Raw genomic sequence first — 13,535 nt, forward strand, 5'->3', positions numbered from 1 at the left:
GTCATTGATGCAGACAGAGTGAAGGTGCTCAGTGAAGCCATCTGCCAGCCTGCATCCAACCTCTCAACTGGAGCACTGGATTCAGCAGATAACTCATGTAGATTCACATAAAGTGTGGCTTCACTTGGAAGGACTGTTTGAGGCCCTGAATAGTGGTGAGGGAGGAGGTGTGGGTGCAAGTGTAGCACTTGATGTGGTCACGGGGAATGTGGCAGGGGGTAAAATAGTGGGAAGGGATGAGTGGACAGCTGGATGGGAGAGTGTGTGGGAGGTGAGGGTGTGGGTTGACTAAAACTGGAATATTCAATTTCCAATTAATTATATTCCAGATTTTGTTCCAGATGGAAGTATATTTAAAATAAATAATTTTAATGATACAACATGCTAGAAAACCTTTCTGGCTCATGAAACCTGTGCCACCCAATTACACCCAATTAACCTTCCACCTCCATACTTTTTTGGAGGGTGGGAAGAAATCAGAGCACCCAAGGAAAACCCACACAGGTGACGGGGAGAACGTCCAAATTCCTTACTGCCAGTGGTGGATTTAAACAATGGTTACCAGCACTATATTAGATCTGCTCTAACACTCAGCTAACCATGCTGCCAGTCTTTTGACTGGCTTCAAGATATCTAATAAATTATACCTAAAGTTGAAATAGAGAGAGAGAGAGAGAGAGAGAGAGAGAGAGAGAGAGAGAGAGAGAGAGAGCGAGAGCATTTTACCACTTGAACCATTGGTACACCGTGAGGCTCATATTTCTTTATTAGAATTCCAGCTGGCTTGAATTTGAGCATCTTTCCTAATAGAAATCAATCTATCTGCTTGGAAATTTTCACTTGATGTCTCACCTAAACAGCTTGCTGAGAGAGTATTTCAAATCTCCCCATACCGTGTTTGTGATAAAGGGCTTCCTGACAAAGGTTGCCAGTTGGGCAGATTTCACGCCCAACTGGGCTCGGTTTGGAGATTGGCTACAGGAAAGTTTGGGCATTTGCGGGTTCTGGGCTATTTTTAAGGGGATGCGTAGGATTTTGGGAGATACTTCCTGATGGAACTATGACGTTACTGATGCTGAGTTGCTAACAAATCATTTGAGTCAATAAAAATTGTAGAGTGCAATTGCAAATTTTATGAAATGTTAATTGTTAATTAAACAATCACATAAATTTTGGCAACTTGAATGGTGATTTCAATTATAACGCAAAACTTGTACTCCATTTAAAGGCATGTTTGAAAACGTTGTGGGGTCATCCAAAAAGTAGTTGATCACCCATTAATAATTTGTCACAAAACGTGTTCAAAATGCAGTGAAGCACCCTCCAGTCACCCTGTTCACTTTTTTCTTTATTTAGTCATACCCTCCCCATCCCTGCTGTCTTTTTCACCCATAGTCTATGGCAAAACCCATCAGTCGTTTATTTAGGCCCGTAGGCTATAACCCTAGTTAACCCTATTTTTTGACAGTTTCAAATAAATCTATCCACTATGTTAGTTAACCTTAACTATTTATTCCTTTAGCAGGATGTACCCCTCATGGGTAAGTGGTCAAAATTCAAGAAGCGCTATTGTGAAGCGGATTTTAATGAGTGGATCCAGAAAGTGTCAAGTGATGCTACAAAAGTGTACTGCAAATACTGCTGATGCCAAGGACGACTTGATAATGCACAGATCAACTGAAAAGCGGCAGTGCGTTGCAGCACCATTTTCCAGCACGAGAAATCTTTTTTGACAGGGGTTGTTAATAAAAAGTAGTTGATAATAGCATTAAAACTTCTGGACTGAACTTCACTTGCCATTCAAGTGTATCAACAGTGGATCATCTTGGGGAATTAGTTTGAAGTATATCTGGGAAAGACTTGGCAGTCCATGGTACAAAATGCACTTCTTTGATTAAAGATGTTCTCAGTCCATCGATTCAGGAAGATTTATTGCAGGATTTAAATGAGGCTTTAATCATTGACCAAAAATACCGACAGTTCTCGGATGTGTGAAGTTGTGGCAACTTTTCTGGGTATGAGGGATGGAACAGCTGAGGCTATTTTTACTACATTAATGAAATTCCTGAATGATAAGAAACTGTCAAGTGATAAGTGCATAGGTCTTGCATCAGATGGGTGTGATGTCCGGCAATACAAGTTCAGTCATAACAAAGGTCCGAGAGATAAATCTAGCAGTTGTCCACATGAAGTATATTTGCCTTTGTATACAGATATGTTCATCATATGCTCTTAAAGTTATTCCTTGCAATGTTATTGCATTAGATGCAGAAAAGACTTACGTCAAATGTCCAGTTGTTGGAATCTTTAGCTGATTTGAGTCCGTCCATCATTCTCAGTTCGAAAAGACCGCCTTTGTCTAAGCTCGCGTTTTGGTCACTGTTTGCTGGAAAAAAAATCCTTGGGCTGTTGGAACAACAATGGAACAAACTTCATTTAATGCCATGGCCACTTAAATGTTGAACAATTCTGGATCAATGTCATGAATCATGCCAGGTGCAGCAGGTGAACATGACTTATGTGAATGCATAATTTTCATTATCACTCTTGGCATTGCCTTTTAGCAATGTGGCTGTTGAAAGATCTTTCTCAGATCTACCTTATCAAAACATGACTGAGAAACAGAATGCAGCAAAAACTGCTGGAAGAAACATTAAACATTCACGTGTAAACAATTTCTGCTGTGAGAGTTTCGAGGCAACACCATCTACGTTGAGTCATTTTACATCAGATGTTATGACGTTAATGAATGCGACAACTTAAGATTTCTAGATTTTTCTAGCCTTTTTTATATTCATTGTTATTAGATGAAGCATTTTTTTTGTAAATTTGTCTGCAGGTAATGCAGAACTTTGTAGAAAATCCATAATTAATTGAATCATGAAATGTCCATTTTTGGGCTATTTTCGGCTAGGTTTTGTGACCGGTTGCGCTATAAAAATTTTGGACATCTGGCAACACTCATCTGGTACTCATTTTAAGTGCACCTCTTATATCCTCCCTTAATTATTGAATTATTGAATGGCAGTAGTTGCTTGCATGGTGTATGTTGCAAGGAGCTTAGTTTTCATAAAGTTTTAAATTGAACCTCATTGCGACACTTAATGGAGCACTAAAAATTTCAAATAAATGAATGATAGTCGTGAGCAATAAAATGAAAATGCTCATTATCATTTTTGGTGGTAAGTTGTTCTGAATTATACATATTTCCCCTCTGTTTATGATGAAATAGTAAGGTCAAACTTACTATTTGAATCTCGCATCAGATGGAAGAAGTTTCTTCCTTAGGCAGTTAAAAAAAAAACCAACAGGTTTGTGGTGGAACTGAAGTCACTATAGGCCCTGTCTGGGTAAAGATAGCAAGTTGTTCCCCCCTATGGGATACTAGTAAACCTATGGGGTTCTAGCAAAAGCTTGACAGCTTCATTGCTCCATTCTGTCAGTGCTACTTGTTATTCTTAGTTATCAAAGTTGAATTTGAATTCCTCATATCTACCTTGGCACGATTCGAGCCTGAGAACTTTGTACATTGCACTTGACTCTTCTCAACCTCATTCTCCTCCCCAGAACCTTTGACACCCTTATTTATCAACAATGTATCGATCTCTGCTTTTGAAATACCCAATGACTTGGCTTTCATAGCCATCAGCCAGATATATGAAAACTGTCAAAGTACTTGCACAATACAACCATCGATCTTTTATTCCATATTTTAGTTTAAGTCAATCACTTAAGATGCACACAAGAAGAAATATAGCAGCAGTCCTGGCTCTCTCTGCAGTGAAAGATTTCTGGAAAAGCTCATGGTTCGTGGATACTCACCATCTCAGTACTGGGTGAAAACTTTCTCAATCCTGGCAACGTTCTTGTAAATTTCCCACGTCCCTTCTCCAGTATAATTATAATGATATTGAGTGTATTGTCATATTATGTTCGACAATATGTACCAAAATTCTTACTTACTGCAGCCAAAAAAGTACTTTATGAAAAAAACCAACTATGATAGTATCCATTAAATTAAAACAGGATAATAAATGCAGCAGAGAGATAGATAATAAATATTCAAAGTTATCATGGTGAAAGAAAAAAATACAGGCAGTCTTTTTGTGGTGTTGGGAAAGTCCATGATTAGTGTAACAATGGGATGTTCAAGAGCCTGATAGCTGTTGAAAAGAAACTTTTCTTGAACAGCTTCCAGCTTTAGTAAAAAAGGTGGCAGGACCAGACAACATTGCTGGTCAGGTACTGAAGGACTATGCAGACTAATTGATGGAGATCTTCACACCTCAGTGCAGCAGTCCATCATTGCCACAGGGTTCAAGGCAGCCACTATCATCCTGGTACTCAAGAGGGAGACAATAACAGGCCTTAATGGCACTGACCTCCACCATTATGGAATGAAGTGTCTGGTGATGGAATGCCTCAAAACACACCTCCCAGAGACGTTAAATCCATTTCAATTTGCCTATAGAAGAAACAGTTCCATAGGCGATACTATAGCCTTGTCGCTTCACTCCATCCTGGCCCAGGTAGAGAATGACGCCTCATCTGCCAGGCTGCTGTTCATTGACTTCAGCTCGGCATTTAATACAATAATTCCCCAGAGGCTAGTGGAGAAGATGTCCTTGCTGGGACTTAACTCTCCTCTCTGTAACTAGATCTTGGACTTCCTAATGGAAAGACCACAGTCTGACCAGGTCAGTAGCAGAATATCAAACACCATCATGCTGAGTACTGGCGCACCTCAGGGTTGTGTGCTCAACCCACTCCAGTTCACACTACTGACCCACAGCTGCATCACCAAATCCAGCTCCAAAAATGTCATCGTTTGCAGATGACACAAAAGTAGTTGGCCTCATCAGCCACAACCATGAGTCGCACTTCAGAGAAGAGTTGGAAAATCACATGAAATGGTACAAGAGTAACAACCTGAATCTCAACGTGGACAAGATGAAGGAGATGATTGTGAACTTAAGGATCGACATCTCTATAGTAGAGAGAGTGGAGACCACCAAGTTCCTTGGAGTTCACTTAATTAATGACCTATTGTGGACACACAACATCTCCTCACTTCTCAGGAAGGCACAACAACAACTGCACTCCCTGAGAAGGCTGAAGTGGACAAGGCTACTGGCCAGTCTTAGGTCAATCTTCCATAGGAGCTCTATTGATATTATCCTGGCCAGCTGCATTACAGTGTGGTATGGTTGCTGCAGAGAAATGGATCAGAGGTCAATACACAGGACCATAAGAGTGGCGGAGAGTATCCCCCCCCCCCCCCATAGATGTAATCTACAGAGATCATTGTTTGAAGATGGTGTGCAAAATCATTGAGGACCCCTTCCACCCTGCATCTTTCAGCTGCTCCCATCAGAGAAGAGATACAGGAGCATCAGAGCCAGCACCGCCAGGCTGAAGAACAGCTTCTTTCCACAGGCAGTGAGAATGCTGAACGACCAAAGGAACTGCTCACACTAACCATCTGATACTCTCATATAGGCACAAAACAATATTTATTTATTTATTTGTATTGATGAAATAATTGTCCTGTATGTCTATTGTTTGTCTGTATGTGTGTTATGTCTGGTTGTGTGTCTACATGTTTTGCACTGAGGACCAGAGAACACCGTTTCATCAGGTTGTACTTGTACTGTCAGATGACAATAAACTTAACTTGTCTTGACAAAGCCAGCAGTGAGAAGAGGTTGTGAACAGGGTGGTGATGGTCCTTTCTGATATTTGTTTCCTTCTTGAGACAGCACCTCACATAAATGTCTTCATTGGATGGGAGGTTGGAACCCATAATCTTATAATAATGAGATGTAATCTCAGTTTTTCTGCAATAAGACCTGATCTTAAGATGTAGGAATAGAATTAGGCCACTCAGCCCATCAAGTCTGCTTCATTATCTGGATTATGGCTGATGTAATTTTGCTCTCAACCTCATTCTCCTACCCATAACTTTTGACACACTTACTAATCAAGAACCTATCAACCTCTGGTTTAGAAATACCCATTCACTTGGCCTTCATAGCCATCTGTATATGTGACAGGACTGTATGGAGTACTCAAGCTGTGGCCAAAGTAGTGTTGTATTCCGTTCTGATGTAACCTCACCCCACCAAGACCACCCGAAAATTGGAGTAACAACACTTGATTTTCCATCTGGGGACTCTCTAACCAGATAGCATCAACATGACTTTTCTGGTTTCTGCTAACCTGTTCTCTTCTTTCCCCCTCCCTCTTTCCAAATCTCCTCCACCCAGCCATCCCTCCTCCCCGTGATCACTGCTGTCCCCTCCCTCCATTCTCTACCTATCACCTCCCGCTTTTGTGACCACACCTCCCCCCCCTTAATCTTTTGCTTGGATGCCTGCCAACATTTTTCAATATCTTGATGAAGGGCTCAAGCCCAAAAGGTTGGTTATGTATTTTTATCATTGCTATACAAGGGACACTGTTTGACGTACTGAATTTCTCCAACCACTTCAACCATGGTGTCTACAAATTTACATGTTTTACTTCTTATGTTCCCTGTCTGGGTTCAGAAGGAAAAGGATCCCATGAGCTATTTTACCCCCAATCTGCTTAATCTGAGGATTGAACGGTTTCAGATGGAATTTCAATACTTGTAATTTGGAAAGGTCAGATCAATCATCAGTTGGATTTATGCCTGATACACTGAAGAATTAAGCACAGATCCATTTTTTGGGTTTCTTCTTTAATTATACCAATAAGCTCAAACCAGCAGGAAGTGTGTGGTTTAGGAAAATGAACGACTTGATGGCCTATCACCATGCAAAAGGCCTCTTCTTCTGCTTCTTCAATGACAATCAAGCCCGTTGATGAATGGCTCATTTGTTTTCTGTTTTGATTAGTTGGCCATGAGATCTTCAAGATTTTTCTTGTGCACTGTGAAGAAGAGCTTAACCAACACCTCTGTGGGATACACCTGGAGTCCACTCTTTTTATTCCATCTGAAGGTTTGACCCATTGTTTGGAGAGGATTTATTTTCAAACTTTTTATTGGTTTTTGAGAAAATAATATCAAAGGTAAAAGTAAATTAAAATGACAGATAGTAAACAAGATATGTATGATCCATGTTGCCAATAAAAAAGGGGGAAAAGAAACCTACAACAAATGTAATTTCTAAACCCAACCTATTGTCTGAGCAATTACAATCAAAGTCAGGCGTCAACTACTAATTTCAATACTAATAGTTCAAAAAATGAAGAAAAAGGAAAAAAATTTTTTGATAGAAAGCAAAATTTTGAAAATAATTGGAAAAATAACCCTAAAGAGAAAAATATGTAATTCTCGTTTGGAGAGGATTTGAATTGGGTGGGGATGCAAGAATGCTACCTGTAAAAATACAAAATACAAAATGCTGGAGAAGCCCACAGGTCAAACTGTGTTCTTTAAGTGGCAAATGCTACCGATTGAGCTAAGACTGATATTAATAACTGCCAGTGCCTTCAAGTCTCCCCTCTCTAAGTTGTCCCTTCGGTTACTCATAACTGATCAAACTCCTTGAAAATGGACCAAAACTATGGAATATTTGCATTTTGTTTATAGTCTGGTGCAGTGAGGACTGGGGTCTACTGGGGTTAGGATGCCTGAAATGAATTGCTAGTAACTCCATTTTACATGATAAGAAACTTTTCCAAAGTTTAAATCCTCCACGACACCATTTCTGCAAATGAAGGAAGATTGCGTCTGGCTGCATTTTAAGCCAAGCTGTGTTCTTACCTCTTGCATTCCTACTGTGGTTCCACCACATTTCAATTTAAATTTGAACTTCAATTTTAAATTTAATTTTTAAAAATTAGACCAACAGCATGAAACAGGCCCTTTTGGCCTACGAGCCTGGGCCAACTAATTACAACCAATTGACCTTCAATCCTGGTACATTTTGAATGGTGGGAGGAAACTGGAGTCCCCAGAGAAAACCCATGCAGACACTTGAAGAACGTACAGACAGCGCGGGATTCGAACCCTGGTCCCGATTGCTGGAGCTTTAAAAGCATTGCGCTAATCACTACGTTAATCGTGCCACCCTTTCAGATTTCTAAAAAAAAACCTGGATTGAGGAATTTAACAGAAAAGCACTGACAAAAATAAATAAATTGAGATGAGAGTTTATTGTCATTGCACAAGTGCAGATCGCAATCAGTAAGAGCATCTCCTCCACAATCTGCATCAGTACCGGAGCACCACAGGGCTGCATTCTTAGTCCCTGCTCTACTCGCTTTGCACCTATGACTGTTTGGCTCAGTACAACAACAGCATCATCTACAAATTCGCTGACAATACCAGAGCTGATTGTTGACTTCAGAAAAGAAAACCAGATGTGTACAATCCAATATGATTAGTGGATCAGAGGTGGAGAGGGTGAGCAAATTGAAGTTATTGGGAGTCACTGTCTTGAAGGATCTTTCCTAGAATCTACACACTAATGGCATTGTGAAGAAAGCAAGTTAGCGCCTCTACTTCCTCAGGAGTTTGTGGAAGCTTGGTGTGACATTGGAAACCCTGGCCAATTTCTATAGATGTGTGGTGGAAAGTGTGCTGAACACCAGGTTCAGAATCAGCAGTTACCCCTCCACCATCAGACTCCTCTACCTCAATCAGGGACTCACTTAGAGATTCTTGTGCAATTTATTTTTTTCCTCTCTATGTTTCACTGTCAGTTTGTTTACATTTCTTTATTTGTTTCTATGTGTCTGTTGCGTACAGTTTTTTTCCACTACCAACTAGTGGTAATTCCGCCTCACCTGCAGGAAAAAGAATCTCAGGGTTGTATTCGATGTCATATATGTGCTCTGACAATAAGTCTGAATCTGATGTGTACTGATACACCAATATTCTTATTTGCTGCAGCCAAACACGTGAATAATGATTTAATTACCATAATAAACCAAGACAGAAAAGAAGATAATGATTATAAAAAGAAAGATAAATAAATATAAAAGGTTAAACAAATAAATCTGGTCCAATATAAATGCCTTTTCATTGCCTTGCACCAGTACCCTTGGTATATGCCCTTTGGTGTAATTTTTCTTCAGCTGAACTTTTTGTTGTCAGCTTTTTATGGGTTAGCATGTCTGTGACTTACTGAACTAACCAAAACCTCAACCAACAGCACATCAGCAATTTTCTTACAAACTAACTCAATGGTGGCATTTGAGAAAACAAGCATATTTCCAAAGCTTGCATATTCCACTGGCATCAGACCAAATATCCATTGGGAACAGGTGGTGGGTGATTAAAAGAATGTAAGAAAGAGGAGTTGGTCTTGTTGTAACAAGATCATGGCTGATTTGGCCATGGACTCAGCTCCACTTAAACATCTTTTCCCCAAAACACTCAGTTCCCCTGCTATGCAAAAATCAATCTATGTCTTAAATATATTTAATGAGGCAACCTCTATTGCTTCCCTGGGGAGACAATTCCACAGGCTCACCACTCTCTGAGGGAAGCAGTTCCTGCTCATCTTTGCCTTAAAGCTGCTTCCCAGTCTCACAAAACAATGGAAACTGCTTTTCTGCTTCAATCTTAACTATTCCTTTAATAATGTTAAATGTTTCTATAAGATCATGAAAATGGTGGCGCTGCTGGAGCTGCTATAACAGTAGCATTGCCACTGGGGCAGACCCACAGCACTCCCGTGAGGTCCCACCACCAAGTCTGACTGCCATCGGCTCCTACAGGCTTTCAAATGCCTGTTATAGAAGTCAACAGTAGTTTATTTAAAATCCCGCGTTCGAGGGGTCTGCAGCCAAGATGGCTGCGCCTATGATTGGCAGCAGCCATGAGGGGTTGCAGAGCACTGCTGCAGGGCACCAGAAAACAGGGAGATCACTCCCCCCACCCTCCGACTGAAAGGAGAAGCAGAGGAGACAACCCACAGGATGATGACCATGGCTGCAGAGCAGTGAGGGGTTCTGTGGCTGAAGAACACACAGGTGTCTCGAGGCCAGGGCTGCGACTGCTGGAGACTGGCTCAAAACTGGCTGAAGGGGTACCAAGTATCAGAACTCGGGTACGAGAGGGTGTTGAGGGCTCTGAAGGGTTCCTAATCGTATTGGAGGTTCGGATCTGGAGCTCGGACTGCTGATGGTTTGGACTGGAGTAGCTGGGAAGGCTGCAGGAGTGCTGGAGGCGAATCCGTGGACACTCAGTGACTCTCAGGGAAACTCTATTTTGCTTCTCTTTCTCTGATTGTAAGGGGCACTTCAGGCATTTTCTGCTGAATGGAAATCTGTCGGCCTTAGAGCAGACAAAAGGCAATTTCGAGTATTTTGACACTGTTTTTATTACATGATAATAAATTGAATATTAAAGATCCCTCATTCTTCTAAGTTCCCGCGAGTGTAATTCCAGGCAACTTAATCCTTCTCATAGGTTAACTCCTTCATCTCTAAAATCATCCAGGTGAATTCTGCACTCTTCCACAGCCAGTTGATCCTTTCTCAAGCAAGCAGGCCAGAAACCTGGAAATTGGAGGAACAACACCTTATTTTCCATCTGGGCATTCTCCAGCCAGATGGCATTAACAATGACTTCTCCAGTTTTTGCTAACCTGTTGTCTTCTTCCCCCTCCCCCTTCCTTTCCCAGTTCTCTTCCCTCCCTCCCCTCCCTTCACCCAGCCATCCCTCCTCCCCTTGATCTCTGCTGTCCCCTCCCTCCCTTCTCCACTATCCCTCCTGCCTTCCCTTCTCCCCCCCACTATTTTGTTCAGATGCCTACTCACATTTTCCCATACCTTGATGAAGGGCTCAAGCTCGAAACATCGGTTATGTGGTTTTTTTTAAATAAAGGACACTGCTTGACCTGCTGAGTCTCTCAAGCTTTGAGTGTGTCTTAACTTCAATGTGGTGTCTACAGATTTTCAGGTTTTACCTCAGAATTGTACACAATATTTCAGGTGTGGCCTCACTGCTTTTAAATTTAATCCCTCTAACAATGAAGGCCAACATCCTATTTAAAATCCTGATCACCAGTTGAAGCTGCAAACCAACTTTTTGTGATTCATGCACTAGCACTCCCAAGTATTTCTCCACAACAGCATACTGCGATCTATTACTGTTTAAATAATAATCCATTTTAATATCTTACCAAGTGGAAAACCCTAAATTTACCAACATTGTAGTCCATCTGCCTTAGTCCACTCTCTCAACCTATCTGTATCTCATAAAACTCTATGTCCTCTACATAATTTGCTTTTCCACTTGATTTAGTGCTATCAAACCTAAATATGGTACATTTGGTGTCTTTTCCCAAATCATTTTTGAATATTGTGAACACTGCATCAGTCTCTGTGACACACCACTCACCATTGATTACTACCCATTGATTAACACCCATTAATCCCAACTCTCTGTCTTCTATAGTTAACCAATCTTCTATCCATACTAGCACATTACCACAGCTTCGTACATCCTTATTTTATGTAAATGTATTTTATGCGGCATTTTTACAAATGCCTTCTGGAAATTCAAGTATACAACATCCACCTATTCCCATCTATTCACTGCACTTCTTGTGTCATCAAAAAACTCGAGAGAAAACCAAAGAAAGAGAGGGAAGAACTAAAATGATATATATTTAACTTGCCTTCCAGCATCATTTCATATCACTTTGCATACAATGCATTACTTTGAAGTAGAACAAATGTCATCATATGAATGACAAGTTAAACAGTTTTTGCTAAATGTTTATTGAGAGTTGTGGTGAATCCTGGTCGTTTGCTTCCTGCTTTGATTTTCACTGGATTTTCAGCATTCATCTCAAATTACACTGCCAGGGAGACCAGCCAAGGAAATTGAGTGAGTCCTAAACTCACAGCTCTCAGACTTAAGGATGAAAAGGCATCTTAAACGATTAAACAGCTCACACAAAAAAAATGACCAAAATGTTTTAACACTAATTGTTTCTTTATTCTGTTAATTATTGCTGGAAATTGAGATTCGAAACACTGAGAGAAAGAAAATGGAATACAAAGTTAACCCTTACAGATCTACAAAGGATCCAATGAAGTGGAATTTCGTGATTATTTTCATTATCTGAAATTTTGCAACTTTAAAGCACTCATAATTGGTTTGCTTAGGTCATTGAAGAAGAGACAACTCATGGAATTTTTTTTACAGCATTTATTCTCTCCTTTTATAAGACAAGATAACAACCATCATTGTTTTCTGGGTTTTCTTTCTTTTTTTAACCCCTTTTCTCCCTTAGCAAGGTAACAGCAGTGTGAGTGACAGGAAAAGATGGCTTAGATGTGCACCACTGAACTCATTCCCACTGAAAACATTATTAAAATTACAGAAAATATAACTCATTGAGATAAAATTCACAAATAAAGAAATTATTAAAACCCATTTTTTACTCTGTTACACACTATTGTTTTCCCTCCTCCATTTTGTTATCAAGGCAGTATCTTATGGCCACCTGCACTATTCTTCAATTCAATGAGGCAATGCAGAATTAGCAGCGTTGTTCTGAGGTTGTCCCATTGGCTATGTAAAATGTGGGCCTTAATGGAATTAAGTTGTCATTGGAATAATTATGTTTTCCCACCAGGGTTTACAATGGACATAGTTCCTGCCACCAACTTCATTCATTGTCCTCACATTTCCGTTGACTGAGGACTTGAGCTCTATTCATTCAAATGGAAGAACCTAGAGAAACTTCCAGCCTTTTACATTGTCATTGTGTTTGACTGGGCAAGCCACCACATTGCTAATATCGTCATGGTCTTTACTCTTTGTGACGTGATTTAAAGAACGTGCTTCAGGAATTATATGAAAATATGAATTATATGAGTGGGGAATCAGGAACATACACTCGTGAAGTGAAGCTCTTCCAATCTCCTCCAGACCCAAGACATCTGAATCCCTCTATTGCTATCATTTACCTCATTGCTCCACTATTGGTTACACTATCCCTCTAGTTTACAATCTGAAAACTCCAGAATTTCCAAAAACCTCTCTATTTCTCCCTTACCCCCATCAAAATGTATCTTAATTTTGGACTTGAAATTAAAGCATGCACGACCTGTTTTTCTCTCCTTTGCTTGAAATGTCTTGACTGAATGAATGCATTTAAGGTGTATAGTCGCATGGTGATTGTATTATAGGAATAGTTTCCAGAGCCTGGTCTAGCAATCAGGAACATTGAGCTTGTATTCCATTATAGTACTGGTATAGTTAAATCCAATTAGTTAAATAAAGCTGGAATTAAAAACTAGTGCCAGTTATAGGAAACTTAAAATAACCAGATTGTCATAAACACCAAATTGTTTCACTAATACCCAACAGAGAAGGAAATACATTATCCTCACCTATTCTGTGTTACCATGGTTGACTCCAAAAAACCATAGAGGCCAGAGGCAATTAGGTACAGATATCATACTTGGTACCATTGTCCAGATTCATGAACAAATTAATCAAAAAATCTCCAAAAAAATGGACTATTATTCCAGAAAAAATGGTGTTTTGGGAATTATAATTGAAGTAAACGTCTGGGTGGAAT

General features: G+C 40.1%; 1 protein-coding gene across 1 annotated transcript in view; it reads right to left on the reverse strand.

Annotated features, from left to right (window-relative positions):
- The window catches only part of LOC138742132 (uncharacterized), a 56,697-nt gene that overhangs the window by 28,825 nt on the left and 14,337 nt on the right, over positions 1-13,535 (reverse strand). Inside the window, exon 3 of the mRNA XM_069896315.1 lies at positions 2,283-2,386. Coding sequence (XP_069752416.1) covers positions 2,283-2,386 — 104 coding nt within the window. The remainder of the gene's footprint in view (positions 1-2,282; positions 2,387-13,535) is intronic.

This window comes from Narcine bancroftii, chromosome 8 (assembly GCF_036971445.1).
Source record: "Narcine bancroftii isolate sNarBan1 chromosome 8, sNarBan1.hap1, whole genome shotgun sequence".
Taxonomy (NCBI): domain Eukaryota; kingdom Metazoa; phylum Chordata; class Chondrichthyes; order Torpediniformes; family Narcinidae; genus Narcine; species Narcine bancroftii.